Source organism: Poecile atricapillus, chromosome Z (genome assembly GCF_030490865.1).
Source record: "Poecile atricapillus isolate bPoeAtr1 chromosome Z, bPoeAtr1.hap1, whole genome shotgun sequence".
Classification (NCBI taxonomy): Eukaryota; Metazoa; Chordata; class Aves; order Passeriformes; family Paridae; genus Poecile; species Poecile atricapillus.
The window spans coordinates 131746630-131767873 of NC_081289.1; the positions used below are offsets into that span (position 1 = coordinate 131746630).

Below are 21244 nucleotides of genomic sequence, written 5' to 3' on the forward strand. Positions count from 1 at the left end.
CAAATCAAGAAGCTTTACAGTGAAGTAAAGAAGAAAAGAAGAAGAAAATCAGTAATCTAAATTGTTTTCTGACACACTGGTCTATCTAAAAGGTGTTACAGAACAGAGAGACTCTTTTTTCATACAAGTGTTTCCTGATGTTTTACACTATCTACAAATGTTGAATATGTATGTAGCTAGACTGGGCTACCTCATGAAACCTTGGTTTCACTACTGAAGCAGTAAATGTCTCATTTTATCTTTTCTGTTTAATACAGTGATAGATGCAGATTTTTCTGTTTGCTGTGCAATATGTTTATATTTAATTAGTCTTGATGCTTTTAACTAATTATCCAGGATTAAGGTAAAACCACTGGAATACTATGAAAGCCAAGCAAATGCTGACCAATATGCTTGCTTTTCTCTTGGGATTTTATCCTTTTGCATCATCAAGTGCCATTCCAAGCAGTTTTGACTGTGTAATATTTATGCTGAGGAGATTGCTATTAGTGGCAAACTATTTTTTTTTTTCTGATTTAACTCCTCCTGCAATATTTGGGCAACTAAGTACCTACTCTTGTAGTAAAAGCCTTTCATCTATAGGTGTTCTAGACTGACTACTGCTAAAGCTCTCTTGGCAGCAGCTTTAGCCTCACAGAATTTTATGTATTAAAGTTCAGGTTGGCTTCTTCAGATAATTTTGATCTCCTTTATATATAACCTGAGGAAATTCTCAGGCATGTGTGATGCTGACCAAGTTGACTGAAGTGTTTTTAAAGTTCTATAAAGTATTTGCTGTTGTCATGCAAACTGGTACAATCAGCTGCAAAAATAAGATTTAAAGGAAATAAAGGATGGTAGTATGTTCTTAAATCAAGTAAGATCTGACCAATATCACTGAAGAGATGTTTTGAAATAATATTTCAAGACTAAAACAAGTGGCTGTGAACTTCTAGGTAGCATAAATATTGGACATAAAACTCCTATACTGTTTGAAGTTTAAAACATACTATTCCTGAGATCTGTTAATCTGTTTAGCAAAGAGATACTGGGAGCTGGGAGCATCAGCCATCAGGTAGTCCAAGAGTCATGAATTGTTACAGACTCTCTTAAGTTGATTGTTTATTAAGGATTTCTAATTTTCTTTGAAAAGAATACTAATCCCTTGTCCTTAGTTGACAGGTTCTGTTTTAGAAGATGCCTGGAAAGAAAAAGGAAAGAATGATATGGAGGAAATGATTCAGAGAATTGAAAATGTTGTGTTGGATGCAAACTGTAGCAGGTGAGAAGATAAGCTCATGTGCAGGGTTTTGTTTATATGAAAAAGAACACCTTGAGAAATCTTCAGCTATAATGAACAGGTCCAAAAGATTATCTTTAAAACTTTTATTTATGAAAATTACTGTGATGTGTAGGTTATTTTCCATGTAAAAAAAATGAAAATGTGTTTTTCAGTTAAAGGATAGTGTGGCTTTTTTGGCAGTTGGTTTAATTTTTGGGGGTTTTTTTGTATTTTAGTTTTTAATAGAGATTCAAGTTCCACTGTTTGGTTGAGGTTTTTTAAGCTATTACATCTTGATATCTGTGGTAAGTGCTTTAGGCACTTAAAACAAGTATATACAAAGAGAAAATAGGGGCAATATCTCATAGTTTATATACTTTTTATTTTTAATTGAACAGGATTAAATACATACAAACAGTACTAAATATGTAGCAGTATTAAATACATACAAATTACTATAAATGTAAAGGCAAAATTAAATACACTTTGTGGTTTGATGTTTGTTTGTGTTCTGGAGAGCACACCTTTTTGGCACAGTCTTAACTTTAATCTGGAAAAAAAATGACTGGTTGACTAATGTAACATATTAGTAACATATTAGTGGCTGACTAATCATAAAATTGTCATAAAACCATTTGTGTACATAAGGTTATCTGATTCTGCTGTGCTTCATCCTCAGCTTCTTGCAAATTCAGTAAAAACCTGTAGAGGGCTCAGACACTAATCTCTAGCCATATGGAGGGAGGCCAGGAGTAGCTCATAACATCTTGAAATTGAGCTGCCCCCAAGGAGGATGAGGATGAGGAAATTTTTGCTTCAGAAACCAAAATAGGTGGCTGCGGCTGAGGCTTCAAAGATACAGAACAACAGACTAATTCTGATGACTTTTCACTCGTCCTATAATCACAAGCCAGACACAGTTAGGTGACAAAAAGGGGTTATCCTTATAAGGATCCTTAGGTGCACAACTCACTAGGTGGAAAAGCACCAAAGATGCACACCCAGCCTAACGTGTATACCATTTCTGTACGTTTAGCAAATTAGCCTGACAGGGATCCCCAGGTAAAGACATAAGTGGTGAGGTAATTCCCCCCCCATGGCAACTCTTCCTGAATTCCTCCCCCACTTAAGATAGGAACTAAACTTTGTTTATGAAAATGTGTCTGGGAGAGCTGGTTTCAACCTTGGCTTCCCTGAGAATCTAACCTTGGACCACCAGCTTGGAGCCACTGAGGAATTTGTTTTGTCTTTCTGTCTGGTAGAGTAGATAAAATACTAGCTGCAAATACTGTAGTAGGTTACAGAGCTACAAGTATATATGTAAAGAATATAGAGAATATATAAAAGAAAAAAAGGCAAAAGTCAGTTTCAGCTGGGAAAATTTTATTTGTTTATGTATTCTTTAATGATACTCTTTTCCACAGACTAGCTTAAAAGAAGAAGGCATTTTCTATTATTTTAGGGATAAAATGGGTGTTGGTATCTGATGTACTGGGGCATTACTTCTTACCTTTGACTAAAACATTTCAGTTTGATGAAGAGGACTAAAGTTAGGAGCTTAGAATACATAATTAAAATAAAATCTGAATACATTCTCCCTTTTTGTTCCCAGTATTATCCTTTTACAAAAAAGGAATTTTTCTTCAACTTGTACTGCAATGTGTGGTATCTCAATAAAAACTACAGCAATTTCCTTTTTCATATGAGCTCCTTACTTAACAGCAGAGGAAGTGGAGAGGGTGAATATCTCATAACTGACACATAAAGCATCAAGACTTGCAGTTGTAAAATTAAATTCAAATTTATCTACACACTGGACCAAATGTTGTCCTTCTAGAACTTGTTTCTTTTGGATGGATTTAACTATATTGTATTTGCACAATAAGAGAAGCCAAATTTCCTGCTTTGCACAAAACATTCTAACTTCTATAATGCTTCTCTATTTCAGAGATGTGAAACATATGCTCCTGAAACTAGTAGAACTGCGATCTAGTAACTGGGGTAGAGTTCATGGGACAACTCCACATGCAGAAGCTACCCCTGAAAATGACCCAAACTACTTTATGGTAAGAATATATGGACATTTCAGTTCCTTAATTTCATGCAAATTTCATTTGATTCATAGAGAATTGCATTACTCAAAACTACAAACCTCTTCCTCTTTGAATACATGTAACTTTCTGTATGACTTTATTTTTAGAATGAACCGACATTTTACACTTCTGATGGTGTTCCTTTCACTGCAGCAGACCCAGGTATGGCACAAGTTTATCTTACCTGTTTTCTCAATCTTCTTTAAAAGATTGTAAGTTTATGGCCTGTTGAAGAACATAATATGTTCTTCTTCAAGAATCTAAAAGCTATACAACTTAAAAGACAAAATTCTGCCTGAATTCCTGGTTTGGTGGAGCACGATTTATTCTGTGCTAAAGAATGTAGATGTTTGAAATGGAGAATGTGCATTTGATTTCATATAGGTTAGAAGAATTTGTTCAGTAGTCCACAGCATTTGGTCTTTCCAGAAAGTCAGAAATATTCAAGTCTTCTTTTGTTTATCCATTGTTAGTATCAAAATCAAATCAAAAACATTGGTTTCTTTACCTGTAATCAACACAATGCGGCATAGCATCATTTGAGGTAAAGACATCTGTCACTACCTTTACAGTTCTATGGGATGTTAGGCATCATTCCAAGACATCCATTCATGTCCTGAGAAAACACTGCAGAAGGAGCTTTTCCTGTTAATGTTTCCTGCTTTTTATGGTTCTGTTAACCAGACAATTTCCAAACTTTATATATTTCTGTTAATTTAGAGGACTAGTCATATATATTACTCAGTGTCATTTTTACTTCGCCAGATTATCAAGAAAAATACCAAGAGCTGCTTGAAAGAGAGGATTTGTTTCCATATTATGAAGAAAATGGAGCAGATCTGTCAGCACCTGGAGAGCTGTATGTTTTCTTTTTTCGTGACATTTTTTTTAATAGTAGTAATTTTTACTGTGATATTGTGATAGTGCGGACTTAGGATCCAAATGCTGACAAAAATGAAACTAAATAATGTAATTGTTACTTAGTTCTACAATGAATATATTTGTTTGGGTTTAAATAGGTTTTTAATCACACAAGTTTGAAACCTATTTCATGTTTTTTTTACTGAGTATGGTAATTACATTTCAGATGTTGTGCACGTGTACAAACATACTTCTACATTCAAAAAAAAAAAATTGCATGCAAAATGAAGCACCAAGCCTTCAAGTGTTTGTAGTGAGGCAACCTAAATTTGTTTGACTAATGTGCATGAACATCCCAGCAAGAGATGATTACCAAATTTCTAGTGTCTTTCAAAGGGAGGAAGTGTTAACTTTCTCTCTTCAGCCTAAGTACTATTCCCTTCACTTAGAGGGCTACTCAGTATTCCTGTAAAGCAAGAAAAGCAGCCTAATGGCAAAAGAGGAAGCAATAGGTGAGAATATAGTCTGGCTTTTTGGCACCAGTTTATAAGAAAGAAATACGTAAAATAAATAGAAGAAATATGGTCTAAAATAAATTGCTCTAAGCTTTATGCTCAGAAGTAGGACTTTCAGACCATGATTTGACACACAAGAACATTCTCAGTGTTGTTTCTATGTGTGATAATAGTGCAGGCCTGGACCAGTATCTTTTAAGTAAATTAGAAAACTTTCAGTTTGTACCTAGCTGAGGGGAATGTCAAGAACCTTGGAAGATACATTAGAGATATCATCAGAAATCAACAAGCTCATACTGAAGGGAAAAAAAAGATGCAGGTGAACCTCTGCTTAGAAGAAAAGTACAAACTGGAGACAGACAGCAGTTAAAAAACATAGCAACTCCTAAGAGTGACATATAGAACACTCTGAGTCAACCTTCAAGCAAGGTGACTGTAACCTTCTTTGTAGAAGGCTTAAGAAAAGCTTAGACAGCCAGTCTGCTGATTCTTTGTCAGCTGTTTCTCATGACTGACATCAGGGAGGAGGGTTCTTTCTTCTGAAGGCTACACTTCAACAAGAATGAACTAACCAATGAGAAATATGTGGACTGCTTCCTCAATGCACAACATTTTGAAGGAAAAAAACCTTTTGCTTACACATTTTCTGTGGCCTTATTTTATTTTATATATCAACAATTAGGAATGCAGGGTTTCTGTATTAATGTATTCTGTCTTTGAACTAGGATGTTGACCAATCAAAATTACGCTAATATGTTAGTAATTATGTTTTTTTGTAAATTGATCAGTACAGATGTATTATTTAACTTTGGGAAGCTTAGATTGCATGATTGCATTTTCTGTCATCTTGGAAACTATTTCTGTCTTTTAAATTGGGCACATAAGATGATCTAAAAAGGTGGCAAACACTGTAGGTATTTATACATATCTATATGTATCTATACATATACTACAATATATATCTATACATATTTATACATATCCATGCTGCTTTGAAGTTTCTGTTTATTTGTTTTCCTAGTACCCGTTATTTTTTCCTTTTCATTCCCTTTAAGAAAACGTCATAAATAACAGTCATTTATAAAGCTTTGTTTTATTCCTGACATCTACACAGATTCTAAAAATCAGTTAGATCTGAAAATCTGTAAACTTAACACCTTTGGTGATTTTTTTTTTTCCCCCTCAGGTATTTTGATGAGATTGATGATGAGATGGATCCAGAAATTGAAGAAGCGTATGAAAAATTCTGTCTAGAATCAGAACATAAGAGAAAACAGTGAGATGTTATGTATTAATGTTAGTTTATTTAACCACTTTAGGTATGCTTAGAGTGAAGGGGGACACAAAACATTTGTACCAAAATGAGAAACTTGAGTTTCTTTAAGTACTAAAGTTACACAATTTCCATTTTGTTTAACAGAATCTGCCAAAAATTGTAAACTTATGCCCTGTAACTTAAAATGTTGTGTATATATCATAGTTTATTTTGTGAAAAATGTTTTTTGAACAATGTTTTGGCTGCAATAAAAATTATTTAAAAGTTATAATTGAAATTAAAATTTAATGGGGAACTGTCCCTTAAAACTTCCCTTGAGGAAGAAAGGGAAAGAATAATGATCTGAATTTGCTTGCTTGTTTGCTTTAGTATATATTGGGATTTACTCATCCTATTTACCATATACAATATATCTTGCATTTACTTCCTCCACTTCCCCCCACAAGAAGAGTACAATCCAAAAAAGAAAGAAATTTTTTTTCTGTATATCACAATCATGAAAAGTGGCTTGTGAAAGTTTTGTGTATGAGTTTTTGTTTTGTTCATTTCCTTTTCCTTCTTTCAAAACACATGGGTGAGGTCTGGACTTTTCTTTTTTCCTGGAATAAATATGTTACATGTTGATATGTGAAAAAGCAAGCAGTATTTTGGAAGTGAGGTGCTTTCAAGATCTTTGGTTCAGATAAGCTTATTTTCAGATCTACAAGAAAAAGCTATTCTGTAATTTGTTGTGTTCTTCAAGGCAGTAGTAATACAGTTATGTTCTAAACCATGCATCTAAACCAAGAGTATGTGCAGTGCTTTTTTTTTGCTTTTTTTTCTAGTAATGTATCTAACTTGTCTAACCTTTTGCAACTTTGTAACTTTCTTTTAATCTTCTAATTTTATGTAGTTTGATTTAGTTTTGTAGTTGGAGTAAATTCATATATTTCATAAATGTTAACATTCTGAAGCCAACTGCTCTTTTTTTTGACTCCATATAATCATGTTAGTTTTCCTAGGATACTCCATTGTTGTTGTTGCCAAACTCAGTTGAACTGTTTCCTGTTACCTGTTGCTGGTTAGACTTGAGTAGAAATCCTTGCCAAAAAAAAACCACAAGTATTTCCCAACAGTTAGCTACTCTAAAGAACACGCATTGTAAATATGCATGTAAATAATTCTGATAATATTTCACTGTTATTTGTTTGGTTAAATAAGTTGTGCATCTGCTAGTAGAGTAAGCAGTGACTGTTTTCTGGATGTTTATTTAACATACTTATTTAGGTTGGAGTTTTGGAAAATAAAATTTAACTAGCTTTATTTCCTTTGGTATAATATCACTACCTTGTCTTCTTGCTTTAAAACAAAAACAATTTTTTATTTTCTTCTATCTCTCCTTCACTGAGCACTCCTTTCTCCAAAGTACACAGTTGCAGAGACAATTATCTTTTGATTCTTGCTGGAAAAATGAAATGTATCAAAATGCAGTATGTTCATAAAGACTGTATTAGCATTCCAAAGTCTTTAGACTAAAATTCAGAAACTAGAAATATGAAAACTAGATGACTTTCAAATACATGTTCTCTTAAGCCGAGCATAATTTTCATACAAAACTTTAAATACAGGTCAGACTTTCTGCTGGCTTTACAAGCAGATGTCTTGTGGAAACTCTATTTATTCAGAATTTTAAGTCCCAAGGAACAAGCATTCCTAGAAGGGACTGCCCTTTACATGTTTTAGTTTGCATGACTTTTGGTTAGTCTTCTTTTTCTGTAAGGTAGCTGTCAGCTCCAGATGTACTGTCAGCTTGTGGAAGCAGTAATTTTATGAGTAGATAAGAACCATACCAAATCACTGGATAAAAAAAATCCAGGAACTAGGAATTGTATATATAGAGAGCAGCTCAGGTCAAGTTTGTAATACAAGTTTTTTCCTCCACTGGAAATACTAAAAATCATAATGTGAGACTTTTGCTCAAACTAATGCAGAAGTTTATGGTCTTTAAATATGAACTTTGTAAGTGCTTTCAGTCTTTACTGCAGCAGGGAAAAATGTTTTTAACTTTGTCCTGCTGCATAAGGAAAACAGGATTATCTTTTTGTGAAACTCTTAAGTCTTTCCCACTTGTCTTAAAACTCACAGAACTTCAATATAAGCTAGCAAATATGAGAGAGCAAAAGAAAGCAGCAGCTTGCTCACTGCCAAGATTCCCTTGTCTGCTGCTTGTCAGCCCACTCTTAATCACCCATTGTTCTGCCTATGGTAGAGTCATGAGAGGTTTAAAGGTTATTTCACCTGAATTTTAGCATTTACAAATTTCAAATGCATTATAAAAGTGTAAAAGTGTTTCTCATCTACAGGTTTCTGAACAATGCCTTGCAAATGTACAACCTTTTTAAAAGATGTATTTTCTTAATGGCATAAGGGTAAATCAGTGTGAAGGCATAGAAGCATGGAAAGCAAAATTTGGGGGCAATGTGAAGCGAGGTTCTTTAGCACTGGTTCTGAAAAGAAACAGGCTTCACATTCGAATTTGAGCATGAGACCCAAGCTTTGCAGATCAATAAAAATATGCATGCTATTTCCCACTCTTGATAAATTAATTATGATTAAGCAAAAATGTCTAGTACTTGAAAATCACACTTTGTTTAAAGTATTTCAAAATGGGCTGCAAGAGTTGTTGCTTTGCATGTGCTTTGCTGTTCAGTGATTTTCATATCCAGAAATGAAGTCAGCTTGTTCTCAATATTTTTATTTTAAATCTGCAAAGTTCTTGCTACTTTGGCTTTTTTTTTTTTTTTTAACAGATGAGGTCACTGCATTTCGACTGTTGAGTTTTAGAATAATTGTACCACTAAAGAGAAGCAAGATTGGCCCCACCACATCAGTTATCACAGGTATCACAAACTGCACATAGGTAGGATTTTTTTTTCAATAGAATACTTAGTCGTGGTGCTGAATGTCAGTGACACTTGGTCAGGTTTGTACTACTAATCTTTATTTCTCACTGGGACATTACTTCCTTATCATATTCTGCCTTTCCTTCCTACTACACACAACTCATTGAATTACTGACAGCTCAAGTTTGCAACATCTCTCTGACTGAATTATAGTTCTAGTCATCCAGCTGATGTCTGTGGATCATTAGTTGATACAGGAACAGAAAATTACATTCCAGCCAAAACTCAGGGAAGATGCTACACTGTACCCTGAACTACTGATTTGCCACCTCTACTTCAGCCTGGGTGACCTACTTTCACAGTTCCTATGCTGAGGGCTCCAACCAGAGCAGTGAAATTGCCAGCAAAATATAATGCATCATCCATAAATAACAATATTCATAACTCATTCATAATCCCAATATATACTTTGAAACTTGCTTCGGGCAAGTACTGAATAGAATAATACTCATTAAAAAGGGGTATTGTGAATAGAACCAGGTTATTTTGATGTATGGCTGTGTCAGCAGCCACTTGACTGGGTGTTGACCTATGCTGAGACAACAGCTGTTGAGAATGGAAAATTGTACTGAATGCACTCAATCCATGATAGCACTAATCTAAGAAACCTGTGCTTCCCTAAGCAGGTAATGGACAATCGCTGCAGATAAGAGAGACCATATGGACTAGTGTGGATGTTCAACTGCATTTTCTAAGTGCTGGGAGTGGGGGTTGATAATAATTGTCACTCAGCTATGAACTATCAATCCACTTAAAACAGCTTGGGTTAAACTAACTATTGGTGGGGGGTGGATGATGTATACAATAGTCAGAAAAAGGCAACTAGGCATCATATTAAAACTGTCCTTTGGCATCTTGGTCTTTCTCTCTGTTCAGATAGGGCTTCTACTGCCCAGTTCTAGGTACACAGCTGTGTGTTGGCTCAGCCTGCCCTGAGTGAATGAGTGAACGAAAAGGAGCTGTCAGCAGAGAATTATCTATCTGTAGTCTGTCTCTGGGCTATGTTGTAGATGGGCAGACTACCTCCTGATTTTCCAGAGGTGCTGCTGTTGGGAGAGAGGAGCGAATGCCCAGTTGCTGAGCTGTGTGCTGGCTGCATAGGGATGCAGGAGAAGCAGTTCTGTGGGGAGCCCTGCTCTGCAGCGGGGCACCTGCTGAACTAGGTGTCTTTTGGAGAGGCACAGTTGTACTGCTTTTATTTCCGAAGTAGCAAAAAAAGCCCCACCTCCTCACTCCCCTCCCCGTTTTCAGCAAATTTTAAAACTTATTAAAAAAAAATAAAAAATTACAAAGACACCGTGTGCAGTTTTTTCAAGGTTATTTTACAGAGGTGAGTATCAAATGCGCTCACCCACCATGAGAGAGCAGGAAGGCGCGGTAACCTCACGGACATATTGAGCTGGGGAGGGGCTCGAGAGCGGGACGGGAGCAGCTCAGGAAAAGCTCGGGCGGAGTTCGGCGGGGACTCGGCAGAAGTTTGGGCGGAGCTCTGGCTGGAATTCAGGCGGAGCTCGGCGGGAGCTCGCCCGGAGCTCGGCAAGAGCTTCGGCAGGAGCTCCGGGCGGAGCTCGGTCAGGAGTTGGGGCGCTCGCCCCGCCCCGAGGTTCCCGCCGTGCGGTGGCGCGGCCGCCTCAGCAGCTTCGGCCCGCGCAGCGTCCGCGGTGTGGGCTCGGCCTCCGGTGCAATGGAGGCGGAAAGGCTGATGGTGCTGTTCGGGGACGACTCGGTGGAAGTGCACTACGCGGGGGGGTCCCGCTTGCTGCTCTCTCCTTGCGGCTCCGAGTATCTGTACGAAGCGGCGCTCCCCGCGGCCGCCCACCCGCTCCAACCGCCGGAGACCACCCGCCAGCGGGTCGCCTTCGTCGTCAGTGCCTACCGGGTATGCGGTGGACAGTGCCTTTGGGGACGGGAGAGCTGTCCCTGCGCCGTCCCGGGAAGCATCCCTTGTGCCAGGGTTGGCTCCTTGCTCGGGAACGGGGCCCGGGGATCCTCCCGAACAAGGAGAGGGTTTCATAGCCTCAGCTCCACAAAAATTATTAAATCAGCATAAATGTTATCACTGCATCTAAAAACTCGTAATAGGGTTTGTTTTTCTCTGCACTTCAACAGGAGCAGCTTCTACGAGCGCTAGATTTCCGGAACACATTTTCTTCTCGCCCGTACTTGCCTTCACGTCTTATACCTCCAGAACGAATAAAGGTGGGAGTACACATTATGTGTGTAATGCTTTCGTAAAACAAACTTCTTTAATGGATTTAATGTAATTTCACATGCGTGTGTGTGAGTACAAGCTGCGGAGATCTATTGAGTGCGATTTGGCTAATGGTGCTGTCAGCTTTCTTAAATTACTGCCATTTTAAATTACACTTTAACTGTTACTTAGACCTCTGTTAATGCATTGTCTTTGGAGAAAGAAATACAAAAGTTAGTTTACTCCTAGCGAGGGTAAAACCTAGGATTTTGTACATTGATACATTTTAGCAGTAGGAACTTTTCGGAGGGGTCACAGTGCAACAGGATGGTGTTTTCCGAGGCTGTCAGATGTCCCCGCTGAAGTACCTGTGTGAAAATGCCATTGGTGTCTGTAAGAGGAATGGGACAACGTGTACCTCTGTGGGAATGGCTGCTCCAGGTCAGATTGAACATCCATGCAGGGACAAAATTAGCATTTCTGGAAGCTCTGCTCCAGATCAGCATCACTCTGGGTGTTCACACTGAGTATTAGTGTCTGCATAGCATGGTCAGAGTCTTCAGATAACTGATTAATAAGTGAGTTTTAAAGCTTTTAGACTGACCATTTGTTAGTAACACCCTTCATGCTGATGTTTAGCTGCCTAAAGCACTGTCATTCAGCATGTCATCCCATACTTAATTAAAAGACATCAGTCCTTACCAGTCATGCATTCACTGCAAAGTACAGCAGCAAAGAGCTGATTATCTGTTCTTAGCAGCAGTAATTTCCACCTTCTCTAAAGCCTTGAAAGATCTTGTTCGTCTGGAGGTTGGCTGGGTTTCTAGACTGTTTTACTTACAGCTTCCCTAGTGACTACCTGCTTCAGGATGCTGAAGGATATAACTTCTTAGGCCACAGCAAGCTTACTATGTTGGTTGGCTTCTCCCTCACACCCCTTTTTTATTGCTTTAGTTTCTTCCCCCTCAGTTTGAGAAAAACTCCTGCTTTTCTTACAGCCAAAATAGTCTTCTTAGAACTCCTGAGATTGTCCTTCTCCAGCAGTTTACTGTCACTTTATTGTTCTGTGGCCTGTTACCAAACAGTGCCCATGCTTTCAAAGTCCTGGCTGTTTCCCAGACTCCAGCAGTCCACCATAATAAAGTAAGAGTTACTAGGCTTTCAGCTCTCATAATGAATTGTTAATGAGCCTGACAGGCCAGCCCGGGGCCTTGCAGAGTTAACCTAAGGCTTGAGGCCTGTTACTACCAGTGACAATACTTTAATGGGCACGAAAACACTTAGACTGCATTACTTGCCTTATGCTTCAGTTCAAAAAAACCCTGTGGTGTGCTTAGGCTTTCTTTTGGCCACTCCAGCCACCCACATGTCTAGACAGCTCCATGAGGGGGAACTTGTCAGTGGTCTGGCCTGTTCAGAACTGCAGCTAGTATAGAAAATGCAGGTTAACTGTGAATATATATTCAGTGTTAACACCACTATATGTTCAGTTTGCTCTTGTTCCATTCCTAAAACTTTCAAACATTTCATACTGATTAAACAGCTGGTGAGCTCTGAGTGTGTTTTCATGGGACTGAGAATTACAACACCAGAATCCTGGTTGGTGGCAGTCAACTCAGAGCCCATCCTCCTATATAAAAATACATGTATTTATAACTATATGTAGTTAGGATTGCTTTTCCCCATTGAGATCACATTATGTTTATGAAGCCTTGTTGTCTGGTATTGATTATTTTTTAGTGTCCTTTTGCAATTCTTTATCAAATTCACTGGTAATTGAAGTGAACAAAATAATTTGGCCATTCTCTCCCTTGTTTCTGAATAAGCCATTGGAAACACAAATATATGGTCACTTGCCCATGTACCTTACTAATTTATGATTGGATTAAATTAAAACATTATTGCTAGATAGAACTCTGATAGTACAGGAGGAAGCAGATATGAAGATTAGATGGTTTGCTTCCTCTGATAAATACAGAGCAACATTTCTTTCTGTACCTCACTTTGCAGAAGGACTGAATTAATTTAAATGTAAATGCTCCATTGCAGTTTCTGGGCAGCAGGTCATTTTTATCATGCTGCACATTCCATTCATTTTCTTGTATTAGATTCTTCTCAGTGATATCTTAGAAATTAAATGGCCTGACCCTGCGACAGCTGACCTGACAAGATGTTTGGACAATGGCAGTGTGAAGATCTCATCTCTAGATGGCTATGCCCACCTTTACTTGTCAGAATTGCAGCAAGAATTTACAGTGGAGTTCTTATGCAAAGTCAGCCAGTCATCTGCATCATCCTCATGCTCCTCTGAAAAGAACAGCAACTATCCAAGTGGACATCAGTGTGGAAAAACAGGTAAAAATTCTGATGCAGGAGCCTTATTAAAACAAAGTATACAAAATAGGAATAAACATGGTTGTGCTGAAGGAAAATACAGGGAGCCAACCAAACCAAAGGACCAAAGCGATGGAGATGGAGTCCCTTTGTTCCACACAAGTTGTTCTTCTGAATACACATGGGTTACACAGCGTTGGACTGTTTCCTTGTGCCCAGAGGAATGGAAATATCCTTTGTCCTTGGCACTAAAATTCTGTAACTTAGATACTGTGAAAAATGTAATGAAGACATATGAGAAAAAAAGCTGTACCACTGTTGAAGGTGATGTTTTGGCAGACCCTGAAACGCATGAAACAGTTTCTTGTTTACCTACAGCTTTGCCACTCAGCTGCAGAGCCCCACATCTACACAGGTAATTTAAACTGTTTACTTTGTGGTTGTTAACATAAGCTTTAAAATTCTGCAGATTGGAACTTCAACTTCTAGTGAAAAATTGAATCCTAGCTGTAAAAAATTTTAAATTGCTATCAGTTGTGGATTTCTTAGGAACTTCTTGAAACATGACATTGTAAAACCAATATTTTGTAACTTACTATAATGAAGCTACAGTAATTAGTTCAGATTAAAAAAAAATCCTGACATGCTGTATGAATATGTACATGAAAAAGAGAACACAGAAAAAAAGAACATAGGTTTTGTATAGGGGTGGATTGGTTTTTCCTCTTCAGTTTTGGAAAGATAATATTTTATTTCTGAGGTGGGCCAGTGGCATATCACTAAAAATAAGAAAAAATCATTTGCAGGATGGAGAAGTTTCATTTGGTAACTAAAGTGGATCACCAAGGAATTGGAGAACTCTGAAAATGTGCATCCCTTTATCTTTTGAATGTGTGCATGCATCAGTTTTAGTTATAGAAATGATTACCAGCAAACACACACACACAAAAGAACAACCAACACATGGATTTCTAACCTCACAGAAGCCAACTGAGTGAGGCTTTCATTGTATTTTACACACACAGGTGGACATTCTGTGACTTCTTTCAGAATGAAGATACAGAGAAGTATTCATTCCCTCAACTAATTCAAGTTGTGTGGCACCAGGGTGTTTTCTACAGGTAGATCATTTGTGTTATCTTGAAGACGTTATTTGTATGGGAATTAAAATCTAACATGAAATGTCTTACTTTGTTCCTCTCTCACTCTTGGAGAAATGTAACACAATCTTCATGTCAGAGTCTCTTTGTTTCAGCTGTTTGTTAATTTGACTTCGCATTTTCTAGCACGGTGTATTTTCAGTCTGAATCTGAAATCGTGTTTAAGTGATCTGGTTATCTGATTTCTTAAAGGTTTACTGGACAGCTGGAGTTCCCACAAATTTCACTTACAATAATGGTACTTGGTTTCTTTGCAAATTAGTTTTCTCCTTTTGCTGCTGAAGATTTCATAGTTTAGAAATGTTTGTCTTGGTGACCTACATAATTCACGTGTTCAGGTGTGGAATTTCCTGGCAAGTCACATTGTCCATATGGTTAACAAAAATAAAAACAAAACAAACAAACAAAATTAGAAAAAAAAAACAACTTTCAAATTGAAATTGCTACAACTGCTATTAGCACCTGAAAGTCTTTGATGAAAGACTTTTAAAAGACACCATCACTGGTGTTTAAACCTTTCTGCTGAGTGTTCTTGATTTTTCCTCACTGTAATTCCTAAATTTTCATCTCATCTAAACAAAATGTTTAGCAACACTTCAGAGTTTTTTCAGAGCTTTTGTTCTCAAGTAAGATCTTCAGATTGTTCAGGAATTGTTCAGTCTGGCAGTTTTCTGTGTACACTGGGTATGGCTGGTCAACTAACGAAGTCGGATTTTTCTTTTCAGGACCACTGTGTTTTGTGGTCAGTGGAATGAGCAACTCTTGAGAGGTGTTTATCTCAACACAAAAAATGTTTTCCTTAGCTTAATTAAATCCCACCTCCATGTACATGTGCAAACAAAGAGTCTAGTAATGTTAATATTCTGTGTTAAAATAGTTTATTTGTATTTATTCTGCTGTTTGTGAAACAGTAGAAGTTTTTCACATGTGAGTTACTGAAAATGTGTTTCTGCTTATTTTTTTCTTCAGGTGTAACAACCTGTTTTGCTTGTCCAGTGACACAGCATTTTAAATACTTCCTTACAATCTTGTTATTTTTCTTAGATTTATCCATGGTAGGACAAACATCACAGAAATCTACCCTGGTGATGACTCATTTTTCAAGTCAGAGGGATCATTTTTGGGAAAATATTTCATACGTTATGCAATCCAAAAAGGAACAAAAAAGGTACAAAACTATTTAGAAGTTCCAAATTCCTTCAAGTTAGCAGCTTCCTTAAGACATTTGGCTACGCAATGTGTAGTGAAGTCCCTATACTGGTAATTACTATAATGCCTCAAAAAGATGAGATTATTCTTTCTGTTTCAGAAGAATTTTTTTTTTGTTTGTACATTTTACACAATAAGAGAATTCTTCTTCATTGTAACTTTTATCAAACTCAAGACTAAGATTCTACAACAACCATTTCTCATTAATTTAGAAGTTTAGTCTTGAAGCTAGTGTATTGATTAGGGTTTCATTTCTTTGTTCTTGGAAGTGCTTTCCTACTGTAGGAAGACAGAACCTACAAGATGCAGGTTTTGTTCTGGCTTTGCTGCAGACCAGCAGTGCTGTGCTGGCAAAAGGATTTTGCCTCTGTGTCTGTCTGTTAAGTTCCCCCAGAGGAGAGGTCCTCTCAAGGGCTAATGTAGCACCTTGTACTTTTAAAGCAGAATTAAGGATCAGATCTGTGCTCTTGGAACCCAGCCTTTAACTTGTAGTCAAACATTGCCACTCAGTAATGACCTGCAGTTTACTGTCTGACAAGAGAACTTCCTGGTTCTTACTGAGTGTAAAGAAACTGAATACTTCAGTATTTCTTCACACAGACATAAGGTTAAGGATATACTTTTCAATGAGATATTTGTCTGTGTTCTGTGGCAGATTTAAATGTTATTATAGTTGGCTTCTGTGAGGTTAGCAATTTCATAATTTGCTTTTAATTCTGTTTTCATGCTACAGTACCTGAAACTAACTCATTTTCTTTCTGCTCTTTACTCAGGTGGAAGAAAAGATGTATTCAGTGAGCAGCCTACCTCCAGATGTGCCAGGACACCCGTACTCTATATCCTCCATTATTACTCAGGCAACCAAGTAACTTTACCTTTGTTACATTAATTCCACTGACTTAGAAGGGACAGGAGTTAAAATTACACAAAATACATATTATTATTTTAAGTATAAAAATCAAAGGAAGTTATCTTAGCACTAGGACGTACCTAAACTTACAAACCAAAATTTACAAGTGCTTAGAAGACATAGTAGGAATTAAATGCTTAATACTTTGCTTTTTTTCTCTCCTCAGAATACTTCAGTATTGCTGCAAAACAAAACTGTCATTAAGTCATAATTATTATCTCTGCTGCTGGAAAGTGGTATGTAGCAGAAAATTTATAAATCTTACAGTGTTATAAGGATGATTATACAGGCTATAGGGAACAGGACTTAATCTAGGGGAAAGAATGGTGAGTGTATCCTCACAGACTGGAAGGCAGATATATGGGAACCAAAAGCATGCATTTTAAATTTATATTTAATATATTTATATTTATATTTATATTTATATTTATATTTATATTTATATTTATATTTATATTTATATTTATAAAGCAGTTGCATAATGAAGAGAGCTGGTTCTGATCTGGAAAAACAAGGGAATTAAAAATCTGGAACAAATACAGACAGTCTTAACAATGTAAATAGCCTTTCTTCAAGTTTTTAATGTATTTGTTTCTAGGTATCTGAGACTGATGGACGAGAAATGTTGCCAGTTTTGCTGCATGAAAAGGTTATTCCCAGTATAGGAAGACTGGTTGTGTACTCAGATCATAAAGTCCATGCTGGTTTTTGGGATGGGATGACTCTGACTATGATTTGGGATTTCAGCTCGTCCTGTAGTGAGATTAAGGTAATGTGTGACTTAGAGGAAGGACTCTTCCTAAAACTTTCCATGAAAAAGTGTTACCAGGAAACTAAAGAGAATACCAAACAAAAGTTCTGATGCCAATAAAATACAAAACCAAAAAATAATTGAAAGTTCTATAGATTTGGAGACATTTTTACACAGTTTTAGAAATAGTTTATTCTTGAAGAACGCAAGTAGGAGTTGGGGCTTTGCCAGGTGTTTTTCCCCTGCATTTGTCATAGCAGACTATAGCAGATTCTATCCCTAGCAAAACACATACTTGCAAGTTTTTTTAAGTGGATTGTTCATAGATATTTCATTCTTAAATTGGCATACTATACTTTTGGGGTTTTTTTTTTTCCTTTGGACTGCAGTAGAAAATTAATATTTGAGTTGTTTTGGTTTTTTTTCTTCTAAGATAAATGAAGATGTAGGCTGGTGTAAGTTAACCACTCCTGATGGGCTACAGCAGCTAATACAAATAAGTCATCCTGGGGTCTATGAAAGGTAATTTAAATTAATCATTTAATTTAAACAATTTAAATATAAAAATTATTCTCTACAAATCCTCTTATATGGAGAAACAGTATTTACTGACAATATACTGGTGGGGATGGACGAAACATGTAATGATAAAAGCTCTATTTTACTTTTGGCAAAGATTCAAGACCTGTGTGACTCAGGGCCACTGCATACTGTGATTCCATTATAACTGTTATGGCAATGTCTTTTAAAAAAATAACTAAAGCTGCAACTTGCCATTTACTTCAGGGGATTAAAAAAAGCCCAAATGCATTTGTCCTATATAGAGCTGATATAAGGAACTGAACAGCACTTTATTCAATTTTTGCTTATTACAGATACTGACCTCCGCCTGCAGATTGCTTTTTCTAATCTCCTTGCTCTAATTACAGCCTCATTATGGGAATCATCAGAAGTTTTCTGTGTTGCATTTTAGTAAGCAGATCATGACAAACAAAAATTAACACTTGCCCACTATCCAATTTTGTTATAATTTACTCTAACTGTATAGATCTAAATATGAAGAAGATTCTAGACAAAAAAATGGCAAGGCAAACTAGGAAAAAAGCTAGATTTTGAATCATAGCTTTTTCTTTCAGATCCAAGTGTATTCTTTAGTGCCTTCAGTTTTTTGCTTGAAAATGGAGTTTATTTCTCATATAAATAACTACTTTTTTGAATTTTCGTGTTAACACAGATACATCAGAACAGTAATAGAATGGTGCAGAAGTTTGAATGAAAGGAAAGAGACTGCTGAATATACTTCGCATCCTGTAACTGAAGAAAATTGGTATTCATTTTTATCCCAAATAATTGACTATAAATAATGTTGAAAACAAAACTCAAAAATATTATAATCTTTTAATTTTATATCTTGCATTTTTTAATGGTCAAAAATGAAAATTTATTTTAAAAGTCCATTTATTTTGTGTATGGTTTCATATTTTTCATGCAGTGTTTAAAATGTTCAGTGAGTTTCAGGTGAAGGTTGTTTCATTGAGCTTTGGCTGTCTTAAAAATCAGAATTATGGTGTCTTTGTCAAAGGACAATTAATGTTACAAAGATATTGTCTTGCAGTGAAAAGAAAAGATACCAGACTAAGAAAGATGGCTTTTAACGGAACACCAAGCTGTCCAAAGCAGTACTTTGAACCCTAATGACACTTGTGTCTCTTGCTGACATATTTGTCCTTTTTAATACATGCTACTGACCAAAAATATACCATCGTCTGCACACATACTGAGATATTAAAAATGTGTTAATTGAAATAAATTACCGTTGCACTTGTTACTTAAATTATAGCAGATTCAGCTGATACATTTTATAGCTGATAAGCTGATGAAATGAAAATTCTATCTATATTTATACATACAGCAAAGAGACTATTCTTAGAGCAGAGACCCAATTTTAGAAACACAAGTGATTGGCAAATGTCAGCTATTGAATACTGGTATCAAAGACAGAGAAAATGTTTTTTTTTCCGCTTGGATTTTGCTTATCTAATTCTAAGTATTGCTAGAAACTGTTAAAAATTAAAATCTGAAGTAGAAAATATCCTTGAGAACCTCTTATGATACTAAATCATTTAATAAACTTTATTTTCTTGGACAGGTCTGCTGATGCTGAGCTTGAAAAAATACAGAGATTCAACTGTATCCTTTCAAAAGCTGTAAAATTTTTTTTCATTTTTATATTCTGCTGTTTATCTGCATGTTCAAAACAGTATTTTAGATCATCAAAGGTTCTCTATCCTAATCTTACCTTCTATTACTGTTTCACTTCTTAGAACAACCTTATTTTCGAACTTAACTGTTTTGTTTTATCACTTATTTTGTGGTAAAGATAAGAAAAAAAAAAACAAACAAAAACCACAAAAACAGTGTTGAAGTACAAAACTAAAATGAAAAGTCACCAGAAAACAAAGCCCTTTAATGTGCATTGCAGCAGTTTTGCTAAGAGTCATCTGCTGATCTGTTATTGAAAGAGGAACACAGTTCCCTGTGGGTATCTTTCTGTTTATCAGTTACCTTAGTACTGTTCTACCTTAGTGTTGTGTTGAGCCAGCTCAAAATGTGCACTGTGCTGAATCTGTTTAAAGCCACTCTATAATTGTCTTTAAGCCAGTGTTAAATTCTATCAGTATGAAAAGTGCAGGCTTTAACACCTGTTTTCTTTTCAAAGTAACTTTTGGATAAATTGAAGTCTAAAGGACATTTTTCTATAAATGTTGTAGACGTTTTAAGTAATAGTCTTTTTCTTTTTTTAGCTGTATGTAATTACCATGCTACAAAATGTGAGACTTGGCAAGGCAGAATGATGAATATAAATGCAGAGACTAATTTTTCTTTTTAGGAGGAAGAATCTGAAACTTTTTCTTAACAAAGTAACGCTAGTTTTATTAGACAGTAGCAACATTCTGAAAAGGACATCTGCTGCAAAATCCAATCCATCTGGTATTGCTGTCAGAAAAAAAGAAAACAGGGTTGAGACGGAAGAACTCAGTGAAGGTTGCGTCTTGGTGGCTTTGGAAAAAACTTCTAAAGTCATTCAGGATATTGAACATCTGCTTGCTGCTTCTGGGAAGTGAAGCCCCCAGGCACTTGATGCCCTGTATTCCATGTCCTCATAGAAGCTGTCCCAGCAGTGTCTGAGGAGACTCTGAGGGGAGAGAGGAATGAAGGCTGAAGCAGAGGGACAAGTTGCCAGTATATTTCTGGGGAAGTCTGTCAGGTGCTAGTGCAATATCAATAATAACACCAGTGCTGTTTTTGGTATAAGAAAAGAGAACAGTTGAGATAATGGAGCACTGCTGTATGAATAGGTCAGGCCTGACCTGACAGTGTTGCTTTTAATGTATGAATATATGTTTGAATCAATTTGATTAATGTATCACTGCTGAAATGACCAGCATAGACACGGGAAGTTTTCAGTGTAAAAACGTAAAAATTTTATTCAGATGTTTACACCAAGAAGTCTTAATACCGAATAAAATGTTTCCCAAATGCTTTCTATAGTGCTCTCTTTGAGTAAGTAAGTACTAATTTCAGGGCAGAAGACACTTCTCTGCTCTATGGCATGTCAGTAGCGCACCATGACCTTAGTAACAACACTAAGCTTCATAATTTATGTTATAAACATATAAATATTATATTATCATAACTGATTTACCCCCAGCACTTAAAGGAGCCAAAACGCGAACTCCC

At 36.4% G+C, this 21244-nt stretch overlaps 2 protein-coding genes across 5 annotated transcripts in view; both read left to right on the forward strand.

The window, feature by feature from the left end:
• The window catches only part of PAIP1 (poly(A) binding protein interacting protein 1), a 28812-nt gene extending 20192 nt beyond the window's left edge, over window positions 1-8620 (forward strand). For 2 of the 3 annotated variants that reach the window (XM_058828264.1, XM_058828263.1), the window contains exons 8-12: window positions 1155-1261; window positions 3210-3327; window positions 3462-3516; window positions 4120-4213; window positions 5917-8618. In XM_058828264.1, coding sequence (XP_058684247.1) covers window positions 1155-1261; window positions 3210-3327; window positions 3462-3516; window positions 4120-4213; window positions 5917-6010 — 468 coding nt within the window. In that variant the 3' untranslated portion in view covers window positions 6011-8618. Of the gene's footprint in view, window positions 1-1154; window positions 1262-3209; window positions 3328-3461; window positions 3517-4119; window positions 4214-5916 lie in introns of all 3 variants that reach the window. The other variant, XM_058828262.1, reaches the window with a different exon arrangement.
• Window positions 8621-10474: 1854 nt separating this feature from the next.
• On the forward strand, window positions 10475-21034 carry CZH5orf34 (chromosome Z C5orf34 homolog). Of its 2 annotated transcripts, XM_058828064.1 has the most exons (12): window positions 10475-10827; window positions 11058-11147; window positions 13248-13888; window positions 14499-14594; window positions 15678-15801; window positions 16616-16707; window positions 16919-16988; window positions 17351-17521; window positions 17937-18025; window positions 18738-18830; window positions 19653-19693; window positions 20435-21034. In XM_058828064.1, exons 1-12 carry the CDS (start codon window positions 10633-10635, stop codon window positions 20626-20628), a joined length of 1896 nt encoding a protein of 631 aa, XP_058684047.1. In that variant the 5' UTR covers window positions 10475-10632; the 3' UTR covers window positions 20629-21034. The 2 variants fall into 2 exon arrangements, with proteins under 2 accessions (XP_058684047.1, XP_058684046.1); XM_058828063.1 differs by lacking the exon at window positions 14499-14594 and having other exon boundaries at window positions 10594-10827.
• Window positions 21035-21244: the final 210 nt, after the last annotated feature.

Bases quoted from the DNA above. Each gene is read 5' to 3' on its own strand.
- CZH5orf34 (XM_058828064.1), top strand. From the start codon at position 10,633: ATGGAGGCGGAAAGGCTGATGGTGCTGTTCGGGGACGACTCGGTGGAA. The intron at 17,522-17,936 runs GTAATGTGTGAC...TTTTCTTCTAAG, and splicing joins CGTCCTGTAGTGAGATTAAG to ATAAATGAAGATGTAGGCTG. The intron at 19,694-20,434 runs GTATCCTTTCAA...AAGTAACGCTAG, and splicing joins AAAAATACAGAGATTCAACT to TTTTATTAGACAGTAGCAAC.